This window comes from Salpingoeca rosetta (genome assembly GCF_000188695.1).
Source record: "Salpingoeca rosetta unplaced genomic scaffold supercont1.16, whole genome shotgun sequence".
Classification (NCBI taxonomy): Eukaryota; class Choanoflagellata; order Craspedida; family Salpingoecidae; genus Salpingoeca; species Salpingoeca rosetta.
In genome coordinates, this window is record NW_004754918.1 from 924,563 (window position 1) to 941,886 (window position 17,324).

General features: G+C 59.3%; 2 protein-coding genes across 2 annotated transcripts in view; both read right to left on the minus strand.

Moving 5' to 3' along the window:
- Positions 1-110: 110 nt before the first annotated feature.
- On the minus strand, positions 111-14,206 carry PTSG_07176 (ataxin-8). Its single transcript, XM_004992539.1, has 14 exons — positions 14,178-14,206; positions 13,423-13,869; positions 11,664-13,079; positions 3,578-11,423; positions 2,937-3,275; positions 2,602-2,660; positions 2,273-2,374; positions 2,001-2,092; positions 1,657-1,732; positions 1,303-1,465; positions 1,063-1,139; positions 811-903; positions 503-610; positions 111-273 (listed from the first exon to the last, which is right to left on the minus strand). The coding sequence occupies exons 2-14, from the start codon at positions 13,780-13,782 to the stop codon at positions 160-162; spliced, it is 10,845 nt and encodes a 3,614-aa protein (XP_004992596.1). The 5' UTR covers positions 13,783-13,869; positions 14,178-14,206; the 3' UTR covers positions 111-159.
- Positions 14,207-14,410: 204 nt separating this feature from the next.
- PTSG_07177 (uncharacterized protein) overlaps positions 14,411-17,324 on the minus strand; it is a 3,559-nt gene continuing 645 nt past the window's right edge. Inside the window, exons 2-4 of the mRNA XM_004992540.1 lie at positions 17,032-17,133; positions 16,600-16,807; positions 14,411-16,399 (exon numbers count right to left, since the gene is read on the minus strand). Of these exons, the coding sequence (XP_004992597.1) occupies positions 14,730-16,399; positions 16,600-16,807; positions 17,032-17,133 (1,980 nt within the window). The 3' untranslated portion in view covers positions 14,411-14,729. The remainder of the gene's footprint in view (positions 16,400-16,599; positions 16,808-17,031; positions 17,134-17,324) is intronic.

The following is a 17,324-nucleotide window of genomic DNA, read 5'->3' on the forward strand; positions in this document are numbered from 1 at the left end:
ATAGGAAAGCAGGGATATGAACACCTTCCCATACCCCTACAGAACACACACACACACACACACACACACACACACACACACACACACACACACACACACACACACACACACACACACACACACACACACACACACACACACACACACACAAAGGAGGAGCTACAGGGCCTGTCCTTTGAGTTTGACACGAACGGTCTTGGCGCCGCTTTCGTGTGTGACGACAAGGTTTCCTTCGTGCACACCCGCTGTGCGCGGCACAAACGTGATTGGCAGCTGCAGACAGGGTGGTGGATGAACTGATGGTGAGCGATGCGTTGGGGGGGGGGGGTGACGCCGTAGCGACTACACGCCCAGCAAGTGGTTGCTGTCGGGTTCATCGCCTGGTCCACAATCATGCACACCTCACGAAGAGATAGACAGACACACGCACACCCACATGCGCATGCACACAACGCGCACGCGCGCATGCACACGCGCATGTACACAACGCACACACCCACACCTCGACGTAGGAGAAGGGCCGGAGTTCCACGCTGACGTGCCGCAGCATAAACGCAGCACCGGTTGTCATGAACCCGACAAGGCTCGATTTGGCGCTCTCATTGCACACCTGCACACAGACGCACATCAATGCACATGCACAATACATGCACAATACACGCAAATCACACACACACACACACACACATGAGAATGCGAACATGTCGAAATATCCTTTCACGCTGTGCACACCGTTGCCTGCGTCCTTGCGTGCGCACGATGCATCAATCTCGTAGTCTCAGTCTCTCTGCGTCTGCCATGACAGCTCACCTTGACACGAATGCGCATCTCTTCGCCAACTCGCGTAGCGCCAAAGTCGACGCGCGTCGGAATGACGCGCAGCCCGCGCTGCTTCTTCACTCGCTGCACACACACACACACACACACACATGAGGATGAGAGTCGATGTGATAAAGGTGCCTGGGACGACGCAACATTCATTGTGCACAATCCACACTTCGCAGCATCACCCATCATCAATCACCACCCCTTCAATGGTGTTGTTTGTCGCATCCATCGCACCTTGCTCGACGTGGATTGCGTGTCTGAGGTCGCGTCGTACCGCGTGCGCGAATCACCGCCACGACTCGGTGTCGTCTCTGCACACGCACACGCACACGCACACACACATACACACACACACACGCGCAAACACACACACATGCAGACAGCAGAATTAGGGTTGGCGACTGGGACTAACGGCTTGTTCCAGCTCCAAAGGCATACACCCGCCCCCACCCACCCCCCCCCCCACACACACACCGTGGCTGTGGTGCTCCGATGTGTTTGCGTCAGTGGTGCTGATGTCTGCATGAGCGCCGTTGGTGGCAGCAGCAGCGGCAGTGAATCCGCGAGCGAACGGATGCAGAGTCGACTGCGTAGCGGTTCCGCGCAGCTGGAGCGGCACCTTCATGCGCTCCGTCGACTGCACACGTGTGTTGTTGGCCACAAGTGTGATGAGAGGGTTGATAGGTGCTACTGCTGTTGCTCTGCTTTGCCAAATGAAAACGCGTGTACCAACATGCGGATCAACACAACACAACACACACACATACACATACACATGCACACACAAGCACGACCAGTAACGAGTCACACGACAAGGGAGCTCCTTACTCCTGCCACGGAGTACTGAATGTTCCACAGCTGCGTGAAGACGCCGGCGTGACGCGGTGCAAACTTGATGCGAAGGCTGACGAGGGAAATAGATCCATACATGTGCACATGCAAGTCAGTTGGGCACTTCGAAGAGGCGACAAAGTGATACAATGGTCGTGGACACGCAGCCACAGATAGACGAATGGAAACCCCAAGCAATACGCAATACACGCACACACACACACGCACGCACGCACACACACACACACACGCACACACACACACACACACACACACACGCACGCACACACACACACACACACACACACACACGCACGCACACAAGGCAGCATGCTGCTCACCGCAAACTACATCCATTCTGGATGGATCCACTCTGGCGCTCAAACACAAAGGCCGGGTAGTTGGCCACGTAGTTGCCGTTGTCATCATCCACCTGTCCCCAACGCACCACGCTTGCGGAGTGAGCCCATGGAGGAGTGCACGCAACTTGAAGATGACCAGCAAGCAACCACACACACACACACACACACACTCTCTCTCTCTAACATACACACACGCACACACACACATTCATATTCGCACGACCACACACGCGCAACTCCATGCTTCTGACCTTGACGTAAGCTTGGCGAACGGATGATGCAACCCACGTCAACACCTCCTGCGTTGTGTTGTGCATGAACAAGAACTGATCCTCCCGTGTGCCTTTCTCAGTCTGCAAACGCACAGTCAAGGGCACGGAAGCAAGACCAAATGGTGAGGTGATGAGAGATACAAGACATGTTGAGAAAGATCCGAGACACAGGCGAAACAGGTGTGCCATGCGCACCTCGCAGCGCGTGAACACACACACACACACAGCGGGGGCTGAGGACATGCCAGTGCATGGTTGGCACAGCACACAACACAGTGTGAGCATGAACTTCTTCGTGTTCGTCTCACCGGCCCGAAGGCAACACGGCTTGGCTGCATCACAAGTGGCGCATTGCTCCCGCCCACAGCTGAATGGACGCATGGTAGTGACGCATTTGGATTGACGATTCGAAACGTGTAAGGGTGCAGTCAAGTCAAGGAATTGTCAAGGAGTAGACGGTGTGCACACAGACACAAATACATAGACAGACACGCACGCGCAGACAGACAGACAGACAGACGCGCAGACAGACAGACAGACAGACAGACAGACAGACAGACATACATACATACATACATACATACATACATACATACATACATACATACAGGCACAGTCACAGACATATGCACGAAATCCTCACGTGCTGGCGTCCAGTCGAGGTCGGACGGGTTGTGGCCGTTTGGTGGCGCCGGGGTGGAAGATAGGTCCGCAAGCGACAAATCGTCACGCGGCTTGAGCTCGGTGGAGCTCGTGTTGTAACTGCGCTCGGCGTTGCCGACGTTGGTGGACATGGTCGCTGTTGGGGACACGAGCGAGTCCACCATGTGGATATGCACGTCAATACACTGCTGGTGCCCATCACACAGCACATACACTTTCTCCACGTGCACGTCTGGCGTGTGGCGACGAGAGGCAAAGAACGGACACGACTTGCGCGGGCGAATGCGAAGAGCAATACGTTCCTTCGGTTCAAGGTACCCTGCAGCCAGCAACAGGCAATGCCGGGAGAAGGGAGAACATTGCTGTGAGCTTCTGCACGCAACGCACAGGGTTGCGAGAGGGCATTGTTTTCACACAGACACACCAGGCACGCGACCACACACAAGTGCAACCAACACACCAACAACAGGCATGCTCACAAGTGTTCGATAAACATATCACACCCACACCCACACATCACACCCACACATCACACCCACACCCACCCACAGACAGACAGACGCACCCACACACCCACAGACAGACAGACGCATCCAACCACCCACATACATACCCACACACCTGACGCTGGGCGGACATCCAGTGCGTACGCGGACCACGTCACATCAAACTCAAAGCGCTTGTTCTGATGGTTGTTGATGAAGACGGTGGCAGAATCGGCAAGGCCAACCTGCACCATTGCCGGCACGACACTCCATGACGGCACCCCACCATCACCACCACCAGTGCCCCCAGTGCCGCCAGCGCTGGTGGAACCTGTTGTTCTGCGCTTGCGACGGACGCGCTTGGGGTGGCCCTGCGGCTGCGATGATGCGGATACAGATGGCTGCTGTCCTTTCGTAGCCTTGGATGATGACGATCGCGGCGGTGGTGCAAGTGGAGCAGCAGAGGGTTGACTTTCTGCACGCTGTTGGTGCTGGTGAGAGGTTGTGCCGTTGTCGCCATCACGCCGACCGCCACGACCACCGCTTCGGCGCCGCCGGTCCCTTCTCGATGATTCTGTACCAGCGGGAGACATTGCCATTGCTGCTTCGGCAGCGTTCGAGTTGTTCCCGGCAGCGACACCACCGTGCTTGGCTACTCGCGCGCCACCAGCGGCAGCACCCTTCTTCTTCCTCCTGCCACTGCCTGTATCCCCATGTCCAGCAGCAGCAGCACCACCATTCTCCCCAGTGTCGTCATCACCATGGCCACTACCACCACCACCACCACCACCACCATGGTGGCCACCGCTGTCTTCGCCCCTGGCTGCATCGCCGCGGCGGGCGCTGTGCTGCTGCGCACTCGAGCGACGACGCGCGCTGTCGCTGTGGATGTTGTGCAGGTCCACCCGGCGGTCAGACGGGAGTGTTGCGATGGCGCTGGCGGTGATGTTGAGGCGAACACACGCCATGCTGTCGAGGAAGCAGCGTGCGTCAAGCGCAGCATGCTTTGGGTCAACCATGTCCACGGGCTCTCTGTCAACCACCCTCTCCTCATTGGCAAAGTGCTTCATGAACCACGTCGCATGCACGGTGCTGTTGCTCTCGTTCAGCGCGTCCTCCACAGGCCGCTCATCGCTGTCACGCTCCTTGCGCTGGTGCATTCGCAGCCGCCGCCGCAGAACCTCGTCGCCCGTGAACAGTGACAGCGTGACAAACGGCGGCCGTGCCTGCCCGTCCCGTTGCGCGCGCTCGCTCAGCTTCTTCAGTTCGTCCATGTCCTTGAAGGTTGGCGCCAGACTCACGCGAAGCGTTTTGCTCAGGTTTGGTGGGATGACAAGCCCAGCAGGTGACACACTTGCCCGCTCAGCACGCATGGGCTTTCCCCAGTGGTCGGCACACCGCCCGAGCACATACGCAGCGCGCGAGCCGACATTCCGCACCTGCAGCTCAACAGTGACAACCTGGCCCGGGGCAACACGACGAAGACTCAGCACACGCGGCTCAGCAAACAGCAGTGCTGGCGGGGCAGCCTTGCCTCCACCACCACCACCACCACCAGTGGTTGCTGTGCTCTGCCCACCGCGAGCCTCTGTGACGTCAAGGCGCGAGATGCCACCGTACCCAAGCAGTGGAATGCGGAACCGGCACGTGTATTTTGGTGCTCCTTGCACGCGCGTACGCATCAGCAGCGTGCAGTCGTACAGGAGGTTGCGTTGTGGCGTGAACAGCACCTGGATTGTAGCGTCCGTGCCAGCGGTCAGCACCGTCACCCAGCGCAGACCAGTGCTGCGTGTGCTGGTGGGTTTGATTGATACGGTTGCGTTCTCCACGATGGAGAAGCAGCTTGCGTGCGCACCGTCCACGCTCAACTCCACCTCAATTGGGGCGTCCACAGGCGAGCGAACGCGCAGCTTGAGCGGTCGACATGTCATCTGTCCAACTTCAACGCCGCCAAAGTGCAGCGCTGCCTGGTCAGACAGCAGCAGAATGTCTGCCGGTTTTCCGCGCCCTGCTTGCTCCTGCTCTTGTTCCCGTGCGCGTCCTGGCTGCCTCTGCTGCTGCCACTCTTGGTTTCGTTGTTGTTGTTGTTGTTTTTGTTGTTGTTGTTTTTGTTGTTGTTGTTGTTGTTGTTGTTGTTGTTGTTGTTGTTGTTGTTGTTGCTGCTGCTGCTGCCGCTGATAGTTCTCCGCATCTCCTGGGAGTTGTTGTTGCTGTTCTTGGCGCCCAGTGCGACCTTTGGGCGAATAGATGTGTGGCAGCAGACTCGTGTCTCCGCCAACGGCGCTCGTGTCCTCAACAGAAGTCGTTGAGTAGTGCTTGGACCCGTACGATGTCCCTGACACGTTGGGCAACACCCCAAGCCGTTGCGCCGTGGCTGCTGCCGCCTCACCACCTCGGTCATCGAGGGACGCCGATGTGTCTGCAGCTGCAGCTTGCTGCTCCGCACGTCTCCCTTCCACAGCACGTTGCTGCTGACCACGCCTTCTGTGACTCTCCTGCCGGTGCTGTGAGGTTGCAGTTGATGTTGTTGATGTTGCTGCTGCTGCTGCCGCTGCTGCGGTGGATGTTGCTCGCGGCGGCTTTGAAGGGCCATCGAGAACGCCGTTGAGAGCAAGCCGGTACGTGGGGCCGCGGGGTTGGATGTACAAGCACAGGCGCGCACCAACGTGCACGTCGCCTTCGCTCGGGAAGAACTTGACCCGCACCAGCGACTGCTCACCTGCTTGCATATACAGCAGGGGCGGGAAGACGGAGAATGCCCTGGAGGGCGGCAGGCCGAGCGACGAGCCGCCGCCACGAGCGGACGACGAAGCGGCATCGTCCTCCCGCACAGACACGTTCACATGGCAGCCAAGCAGGCTGCGGTTGCGGATGGGTACGTCTCGCTCAATCACGTCGCCGGGCGTCTTTGCACGAAACACCATGGCCTGCATCACCCGAGGCACCTCCAGACGAGGCACGCTGCACACGCCTTGCACATCCAGCCGCTGAAGCACCACACTCGCCGTACCAGCACCCTGGCCACGACTGCCTGTGGGGTCGTGCTGCGACGCAACAGCCACCACCAGCGAGGCAGCAAACCTCGTATCGCGGCACTGCAGCATATCCTCCGGAACGTGCACGCCCGGAACAGGCTTGAAGGCCACCCAGAGGCTGATGGGCGCCTGCGAGGGGTGCAACGTCAAGCGAAGTTGCGCTGTGCCAACATCACCCTCCCTTGGCTGGTGCTGGCAGATGGTGAACGGAAACGCCGCTTCCTCTTCCTCGTCTTGCTGCTGCTGCTGCTGTTGGTGAGCAGGGCTGCGGCCATCGCGCGCGTGTGCACGCGCCTGTCCTGGCTGGTCGGCTGCGTGCTTGCTGGCGTCAAGTGGAGCGCCAATGCGCAGCAGCAGCGGGACTTCGCAGCGCCCACGATTCTCCAGCTGTACGAGCGCTGACGTGCTGCCGTCAAAGCACGCAGCGCCAACATCAAGCAGCGAGCCAGCCAGGTCGCCTGTGACGACAATGTTAGCGTCCTCGCCCACAGCACGCACAGAGCAGATGATGCGTTCTGGCCTGCTGTCGGCAACCTCACGCCCACGCTCATCCACGCGCGTGCAGTACACAAACAGGAAGCTGCGATGCACCTTTGCCTCTGCACACGTGACGTGGAGAGTGATGCTGGACTCGCGGTGGGGCGGCAGCAGCACCGTCTCCTCACTCGGAACAAAGAAGCATGGCGTGGACGTCACCTGCAGTCGCAGCTGCACCCAGTCATCGCTGTTGCTCTGCACATGCACCGCGTGTGTTGTGGTCGTCTTCACACACACCACGCCCAGGTCAATGAAACTGCTCATGGCAACCAGCGCCATCGCACCATCACCGCCACCGCCGCCACCACTGCCTGACGCACCACTAACAGGGGCTGGCGACTGTGCCATCGCATCGCCACTGGAGCCGTAGGCTGGTCCCGCAACACCGGCGCGCGGCGTGGGCATCTGGTCCTTTCCGCGCAGATCCCACCGCTTGCGTGGGGTGCGCCGTGGTGACTGTTGCTGCACATCTGCCGCATCTCCAGCACGCTGTGCAGGCGTCATATCGACACGGGCCGTGTCGCTGGTGGGGTTGGCGCTATTGGTGTTGTTGTCGTCCACAACTGTGCCACGGCTTGCAGTCTTTGTTGTTGCAGATTGGCGTGCGCCAGCAGCTCTTCTCGCTTCCGCTGCGTGTGCGACATCAGCCGTCGACTGCAAGGAGCCTGCCAGGGAGTCGGCGGCGTGGCTTCGCTGCGATGCCGCGCCGATGGAGGGTGCGCCCTGTGCATCGTGATCACTGGCATGGTGGTGCCGGCGGTGCAGCATGTTGTCATCGTCATTGTCAGCCATGGCATCCTCATCATCATCATGATCATGGCCAGCATCACCACGAGGGTCATCGTGCTGTTCATTGTACCGCAGTTCATCTGTCTCGCGCAGCGCCACCGCGTCTGCCCGTTCGCCTTCCGCCAAGTCAATCTCCCGGCTCCACCCTTGCGCAGACCCGCGCTGGCGTGCACGCATGGAGTCTTGCAGCGGGAATGCTGACACGCCAGACGTGGAAACGACGAGCGGCGAGAGTGCAGCACGCGCATCACTGCTACCGTCACCATCATCGCCACGACCTTCACCGAGGTCAGCCGCGTCCTTTGCAGCGGCAGCCGCGCTGCGCACATGTGCGTCCTCGAGTGAGTCGTTGGACTGCACAGCGGCCGACGACTGCTGGCTGGATGCACGGGATGTGCTGCCGCCACCACTGCGCATGTGCTGGCCGCCGGTAGTGCGGCCGTGGCGTGCATACCCACTGATGCCACCAGCCACGAGACTGAGCTCAGCATCGTCAGCCCTCGCATGACTGTCACCGTGATGACGGCGGCGGCTGTGGTGGATGGCGTGCAATTCAGCATCAGCATCAGCATCATCATCATCGTCATCCCCATCGTCGTCCTCTTGGTACTCGCGATTCGCGCCAACGAGCAACAACATGCCGGCCTCTTCCTGTCGCTGCTGCTGTTGTTGCTGTTCGTGTGCGATGCTGTGACCACGCCCATCACCGTTGCCGTTGTTGTTGTCGGTGTTGTTCGCTGCTGCTTTGTTGTCTTCCTCAGTGCCCGCAGCGGGCATATCTTCATGTACACGGCGAGCACTTGTCGTGTCGTAGAGGCTGTCAACCGGGCGCCGGTGCGATGCCGTCATGTCCATCGATTCAGACGCGTGTTTGTCTGGAGCATCAACGCCGGCAAGCGTGTCCTTTGCGTCGCTGCGTCGTGTGTGGGGGCTGTCATCAGTGGCACCTGCTGGCCCCAGCACGGAGGACGTTGTTGTTCCTGTGTGCCGGCTCTCGAGCGAGTGCCACTGCGAGGTGATTCGCTCACTGCTGCCAGCAGCGCCGGCATGGGCAGTTGGTGCAAGCGGCTGCAGTTGGCGACTGTCGGTTGCATCCATCCCGCCCAGCTCCAGCGGAACAGGGCCGCCCACGTCAGCGTGGTGCCCCCGCCGCTGCTGTTCGTGCCGTTGCTGCTCGTGTTGCTCCTGCCGCGTGGCGTAGCGCTGGCGGGAAGCGGAAGACGAGACGAGAAGCGAATCCGGGGCAGGTGCGCTTGCATTCGCCCGACCACCAGAGGAGTGCAGCGTATCTGTTGTCATCATTGTCGTCATTGTGGTCGCGCGATCACCACCGCCGCCTGCACCTCGACGTGCGGGGGATGAGGATGAGGACTGCTGCGATGATTCTGCGTTCCTTCCAACGCCGTCCCTATACCTCCCGTCTGTTCGTGGGGTCGTCAGCATGGCTCCTCCCCGGCTGCCGGCGACAGCCGTGTCCATGTACTCCAGCTGCTGTCCACGCTCACGTGCAGCCGCAGCACTTGATTGTGCGTGCTGCTTTTCCTTGTCGAGCTGTTGCAGCAGGTCACTCAATGCTTGCCGCAGCTGATCTGCGTCGTCCGTGCTTGCAAGCAACGCATGAAGCGCAGCGGGGTCGCGCAACAGCGAGCGCGTTCCCTGTGGCTGCTGCTGCTGCTGCTGCTGCTGCTGCTGCTGCTGGGAGGGCGTGGGCGCGTTGGTCTTCGCCTCCACCGCACGGCCAGACGTGATCATGCGCTCCTGCTCCGTCTTGGATATGCCCGTGGTCGCTGATGTTATTGTGGTCATAGGGGTCGTTGTTGTAGTGGTGCGCGGCGGTGACACAGATGTTGTGGTGGTTGCCGTGCCCGTTTCCGTCGTGGCGGTGGCACTGCCACGTGCACGCTGGTGCATATCGAGCACAGCGCTGTGCACACGCAGCCTGCTCGATCGCACACTCGTGTCGTTCATCGAATCGGTTGTGGTTGCAAACGTCGACAGCGAGCCACTTGTGGTGTGCGTGCGTGCAACACCAGCAAAATATCCAAGCGGGGACACCTGACTGTCATCGTCCAGAGAATCATGCACGCCGGACACGAAGAGGCTGTTGCTTGGCGTGGCCGCGACTGTGCTCTGGCTGCTGCGCTGTGGACTGCGTGCGTGCGGTTGTTTGTGCGGCGATGTAACTTGACTCGCCACACGGCTGCCGTCTCCATCTCCGTCGCGATGTAGAAACCCAAACATGCCGGACGCCGCAGTCACGTTGGGATCGCCCTCATCCATCTCACCACCAGCGCCGCCATCATGTTGCAGCTGCCCTTGTTGTTGTTCTTGTTGCTGCTGCTGCTGCTGATGCTGCTGCTGCTGTGGGGTGCTGTCAGCGTCAGCGTCATCGTCACGTGTGAGGCCCTGGCGCTGCTGCAGCTGGCGGAGGAGCCTCTCCACCTCTTCATCCTGTCGCAAGCGCTCCCGCTCCTCCTCCGTCAACCACGGTTGCACGCGGCTGCGCTCACCATCACCACCGCCACGCTGCTCTCGCTGCTCGCGCCGCCGTGCGCTATGTGACTCGCTCTGCTCACCGCTGCGGTGGCGCTGTTGTTGCTGGTGTTGCTGGTGCTGCTGCCCAGTGGCATGGTAGCGGTGGTGCTTTGAGGCGGGCAGGTGCATGAGGTAGTCATCGGAGAGGCTGGACAGTGACATGCTCGGGAACTGCAGCATGCTTTCACGGAAGCTCAGCGCAGACTCAAACCGACGGTCGCTCACGTTGCCATCCGCGCTTGCTTCGTGTTGCCGTTGCTGCTGTTGTTGTTGGTGCGACTGTTGCATATGGGGGCGCATGCCGCCTGCAGCTGCCGTGTCTCTGCCGCTGTTGACGTCGTCGGTGGTGCTGCCGTCATAGTGCTGCGCCGTACTGGCGTATGTGTCAGCGTCCGAGATGGGATCGTGCTGGTACGGCGGTGAGAGGGCCTGCTGCTGCAGCGTGCTCTGTGAGCTGCTGTGTGCTGGCACACCCATGTCCGCATCTCGCTTTCCACGGCTGCGGCTCCTTGCTTGCTCGTCTCCGTCTTGGTGGTCGCGGTGTGCTCGTGCCTTAGCAGGCGACGATGGCGATACAGCGCTTGTTGGTGAGGGCACACCCTCTGCAATGGCAGAGAGCATTGATGTTGGATGCGAGGAAGCCGCTGACCGGTCTGTCATGTCCAGCAACGACTGAAACCCGTATTGCGTGTCGTTGAATGTCTGGCTGTCATTGAATCCAAAGTGCTTGTCCTGCTGATGGTCATAGTGGTGCTGCTGTGGTGTCATGTGCGCGTGCGTTGCGCTGTCAGGCGTGCGAACGCCACGACCGCCACTCCCGCGCCCACCACGAGGCGTGTGCAGTGGCGATGTGGCGCTTGGCGACGGCGTGTTGTTGCTGTCATCGTCGTCGTCATTGTTGTGCGTGCTACTGTTGTTGCTGTCGTGGTGCGTGTCAGACCAGGGAATGGACTCCTCAAGGAGATCGTGTCGCAGCTGCTGGGAGGACCTGCGCTGGCGCTGCACATCGCGCTGGGCCGTCTGATCCAGCAGTCGACGCACAATCGTGCTTGCCTGTGCAGAGTAGTTGCGGGACCCGCTCGCATCCTGCACAGCGCCATCGTCGGCGGAGGTGGTGAGGGGTGGCGAGTAAGGATGCGGTGAGTAAAGATGTGGCGAGCAAAGGTGCCAATGAGTGATGGAGGTGAAGGTGAAACGTATGAAAGAAGAGGGTGCTTCCAATCCTTCAAAGCGTAATGGGTATGAAACGAGCGGAAGGCGCGCACATGTACACATGTTCACAAACACGCGCACACAAACATAGGCTCATGCACACGCGTGTCGTACCTGGTGGGATACAGAGTGGCTTGAAGCCGTGGAGAGAGCGGAGGAGAGTGGTTTCTCGGAGAGCACCGAGAGCGGGGCGTCAAAGAAGAAGCCCTGGCCATTGTTGCGATCATCACCACCACCAGTACTGTCATGTTCCCGTTCATTGTGGCGATGTCTCTGTGGTTGCTGTTGTTGTTGTTGTTGTTGTTGTTGGTGTTGTTGTTGTTGTTTTCCTTTTCTTCCTTCTTCTTCGTCCCTCTCCCTCTCCTCCTCCTCCTCATCATCATCATCATCATCATCATCGTGGGTGACCTCGTGCCCAAACCCACCGCCGCGCTGGTGGTGCTGCGACGAGGCAGATGCTGATATCAACGCGCGTGTGGTGTGTGTTTGCGTTCGTGTGCGTTGTGCCGTGGAGAACATGGAGGCAGCAGCGGTCAGGCTGTCCTGTCCCTCACCAAGCTCGCCAAGGTGTCGGCTAAGCCACATCGTTTCCTGTTCGAGCGAGCGTGGAAAGTGAAGGCTGGCGATACTTGCTGTCAACTCGCCCTCTGTCCGTCGGGAGCCAGCTGTTGTTGACTCCTCCTGCTCATCAGCCAGCAAGCGCTGCCACGACATTCCGTCATCGTCATCGTCACCACCATCGTCACCATCATCGCCACCGCCATTAATGTCACTGTCTTGGTTGTTGTGGCGAAGCGTGTTGCTGGAAGCATCGGCGAGTTCCTGCTGGCGCTGCATGTGCTGTTGTGACCGGCGCGATGAATGCACGACATCAGAGGCAGCACTTGCGTGAACAGCGTCGCTCACAGCCGTGTTGTCGTTGGTGTTGTTCACCATGCTACGCAGCAGCCCATCCACGGAGTCCTGGCCGGAGAGAAACGCGTGCATGGAGCGAGCGAGGTTTGCACCAAGGTCCCGTGATGTGTTGGCGTGGCCATCAGCACCACCAGCGTGTTGCTGCCAACTCACATCTGACGACAACAGGGTGGATAAGTGGTGGTGACGCTGCTGAGTGCTGTCACTGGATGGCTGCTGTCGCTGTCGCTGTTGCTGCTGCTGCTGTTGTTTTTGAAGCGCAGAGAGTTCTGGTTCTGGTGCAGCAGCGTGTGGATCTGGCAAATCACGAAGCCCGCTGAACGACATGCGCTGCTCGTCGTCCTCGCCATCCCGTTGATCATCACCATCTTCGTCGTCATCATCACTTGCGTGGTTGCCACTGCTACCGCCTTCATGTCGCCGACCGCTTGTGTCTGCGCCATAGCGGTTGCTCAGGAACGCGTCGGCGTCTTGCTTCTGCCGATCGTCGAGGAAGCTGCCGAGTTGCGACATGGGGACATCAAACGACGACAGGTTTGGCGGGCGCTCGGAAAAGCTGCGCAACAAAGCATCGAACCGCGACATGCCGGGTTCCTGCCCTTCGTCCACATTCACCTGAGCACGTGGACGGTTCGTGGCATGTATGTGTGTGTTGTGTGTGTTGAGGGGAGGGGGTGCAAGTCACTCGTGAACTTGTGGTTGTGTGTGGTTGTGTGTGGTTGTGCGTGATTTGTACAAGCAGTTGCCAGTGCAGGCAGCTGTGGGGCATGACAACGAGTGCAGCCACATGACATCACATGCTGTGGTCATCGTTGTCGTAACGAGTTGACATCACACCAACCAAGCCATGTATGTTCACGAGCAAGGTGTAGGAACACATTCGCACACACAAACAGGTACTGACACACACGCACGCACACGCACAAACACGCATACACGCACAGATGCGCACACGCACTTTGGAGAGGCGAGCTTTGATATCGCTAAGTCTGGGGTCTGTGGATGGTGCTGCAGCTGAATCTGCTGTTGGGGTCTTGGGCTGCAGCAGGCCGGAGTAGGAAGGGATGGAGGTGGACGACGCGGAAGGGTTGGAGTGCTGGTCGGACGCCAAACCTCCACCATTCGCACGCAGGTGTTGCTGGTGGTGGTGGTGGCGGTGCTGCTGCTGCTGCTGAGCAGTGGTGGCTGGATTGCGACCATTATTGTAGTCGTGTTGGAAGTAGTAGTGTGGGCGAGACTGACTGCTCTGTGTTGGTGCTGCTTGGTCACCGGCGAGGCCTTGGAAGCCCGGTGGTGGGAATGGGGCGCGCGACCCCATTCACGCTGGTTGCTGCAACAACAAGTGGAAGCAACGGACCCTCTGACAGTCGGCGTCAATCGCATTCACCAGTGCAAAGAACTGACCCTGAAGCAATGGTGTTTTGTGTTGTGTGTGTTGTGTGTTGTGTTGCATGTGTGGTGTGCAGTGTTGTTTGTCAGCACGCGTGGGTGAAGGGAGCAGCAAAGAGAACCTGAAAGGCGACGGTGGGAAAGACGTTGTGCGTTCGTGGTGGTACATGTCATCCAGCAACACAAGATCAAGACAGAAGCAACCAGACAGACAGACAGATACAAGAAGCACGAAAACACATCCATGCATACATCCACAACACAGCCACTCATCCACAACACCTTCCACGACACCTGCTGCTGCAACCCCACAACACCACCTGCCTGTATTCGTTCGTTTTGGCCGTTTTTTGTGAGTTTGCCAAAAATGCACACAATCGCCATGAGATGGTGATAAGCAGCTCGCACTCTCTCATGCCATTCATCACTCCCTCACTCTTGTCACTCACACATGTCACTCACTCCCTCACTCGCGCTCACATTCTCACCCACGCACACACTCCCTCACTCATGTCACTCACACACACACACACGCTCTCTCCCTCTGCGCTGGTTGGTTGGGAAAACACAAAAACCTTTACATGAAAGCTAAGTACGCACGTACACATCCACAGCAACACAATGATCAGGTCAGCACCAACAAATTACTGGGTTGATTAGCCACAGGCGCACATGCCACTGGACAGACGGCAGGCACACGGTTTACAGCAAATAGCACACACGTACACCCGACACACACATACACCCGACACACAGAACTCAAATACACACGCACGCATACATACGTACGCACCATCCGATACTCACACGCACAAGAACACAAATACATACAAGTGCACACCACCAATATACACGCACACCCCCATCCCGTATCAATCAGGACTTGGTGGGGTTGCGTTTGGAGCCTAGCTTTCCTGTAGCCTGCAGCATGACAGACTCCGGCAACCGCAGCGCCAAGCAGTATGTCGCCACACACACGGCGGCGGCAACATACCACACAAAGTGGTAGTCAAAGGGCCAGGCGCGGTGTGCGCCCGCGCTCCAGGCAAAGATGGCACCGCCTATCGCAGGGCCCGACGCGCGACCAAGCGCAGCGTACGACTGTCCAAGCCCGTTGGCCGTGCCACGCTCGTGCGGCGGGCAGCTGTTGTTGATGAGCACAAACGTGGAGGTGAAGCTCAGCACAATCGACGCCTGCGTCAGCGCAAACAGCAGCGCGGGGAGGAACACGGGCGAGTGCACCCACGACGCACCCACGGCACCCGCAGGCGCATCGTGGTGGTAGTGCTGAGACGACATGGTACCACCACCACCACCACCGTTGCCACCGCTGCTGTCACTGGTGCTGGTTGCAGGGAGGAGGGCCGAGTCCTGGCGTGGCGGCGAGACGCGCGGCAGCTCCGGGATGAGGATGATCCACAGCGTGAACAGGGTGAGGCCAAACTTGTACAGGCCCACGTAGCCAAACCGCTTGCTGAGGGACGGGAACATAATCACCTGCGTGAAGATCTGTGCAGGCGCAGCGTACAGCACAACCAGGCCAATGTCCTGCAGGTTGAGGTTGAGCCCGCCGTCCGCGGCCGCCGTCAGCATGTACAGCGGCAGCACCTCCTGCGCAATCACAGACACAAACGCCACCAGCCCATACAGCGCCGTGGAGATGCCCACGCCGCGATCAAAGGCAAGCTGCACCACGCTGCGGGGGGAGAGCGTGTCCCCGCTCTGCGCTGTTCGTGCAGCCAGCTCCTGTGCAGGTGTGAGCTCCTGCACCGCCGCTGCCTTGCTCTTCCTGCTGCTGCTGCTGCTGCTGCTGTCGTGGCGGGGCTTGCGGTGGTGTTGGTGCTTGCCATTGGCAGGAAGGAGTGGATGAAACGCGCTATCAGGGTCGCTGCTGTCGTCCTCGCTGTTGTCGCTGTTGCCGTAATCACACGTGTTGTCGTGGTTGAACACTTCCACGTCGTCATAACCATCAGTGCCATCAAACGCCCCACCAGGCTCATTGTCGCCGCTGAACACACCGGCATCTGCGGCGCCAGTGTCACCAACGCGGCGCGTGTGCTGCCGCCGCCGCTGCTGCTGCTGCTGTGCTTCCGCCTCGTCCAGGGTGGACGGCGCAAAGGATGAGGTGTGGCCTGCCTCGTGCGCGGCATCAAGGATCCGCACATCGCTGCGGCTGGCTTGGCGGCTGCGCTTGCGCAATGCCCGCTTCGCGCGCGCGTGCTTGTGCTTGGCGCTGTTGCTGTGCTGGTGGTGATCGCTGCCGTCGCGTGATGCAATGACGTGCAGCTGCTGCTCGCGTGTCCGTGGCATTGTCTCCTCGAGAAAGAGGAAGGCGAGCACGAAGCACACGATGCAGACGATACCGCCGACGAGGCACGGCAGCAGGTAGGGGTACTTCTTGAAGAAGGCAGAGTCACCAAACATGGCTGGGAACTGCTGTGCGGGGCGGGCGAGGAAGGCGCCTGTGGCCGGACCAAGCAGCCGGCCAACACCGGCACCAAGCCCAATCACACTGAACCCGCGCGCCTGGTTTGTCTCGTCGCACACTGTGCAACGTGTGGTGTGAGTGATGGAGAAGGTGGGTGATGTCAGGGAGAGGTGCAGGTAAGGTCGTGAATACAACTTCGCACGCAGGGTGTCGATCACAAGGCTCAAACAGCATGGGCACGGACAAACGGACACAGACACACGGACACAGATGCACGGACACAGACACAAACGCGTGCACGGATGCAGGCAAGTGTACCTTCTGAGAGATATGCTTTTGCGACGCCAATGTTGCCGTTGAGAGCGCCCCACAGGAACCGGAAGAAGACGGCCATGCCAAAGGTGGTGGAGAAGCCAAAGCCGACAATGGCGGCAAGCGTGCCCAGGATGCCGAGCAGCATGATGGGCCGCCGGCCGTGCTTGTCGGCGAGCCGTCCCCACGCTATGCTCCCAGCGAGCGACCCACACTGCCCAGGGAACAGAGGAACGGGAAGGGTGAGGAGAGAGAGAGAGTGTGTGTGTGTGCGCGAATGTGTGTGCATGTGCATGTGAGTGAGTATGCACGTTTGAGTGTGTGCACGTTAGAGTCAGTACATGTGTGCGTGTGTGGTTGTGGTGTTGATGAGAAGCGACAAATATTTGTTCAAGCCACCGCAGGACCACATAGTATTTGCAGAAGTGTGTTGCTCACGTGAAAGGCAGAGCCGAGGATGCCTGCGTATGTGCCGAGCTGGGTGCGGTCCAACTCTGGGAAGAAGTCATGGGTCATGAATGCAAGAAAAGGGAAGATGACCTGCAAACCGTCGCAGTGTGCAAGGGGATGTAGGGGGAATTGCAGGAAGGACAGGTGTTAGGGGCGTTGGATGAACAAAGAAGGCAGGGAGGATGACCAGAGCAAGCAAGACGAGGAGGGCAGCAGCACTTCAAAACACACACACACACACACACACACACACACACACACACACACACACACACACACAC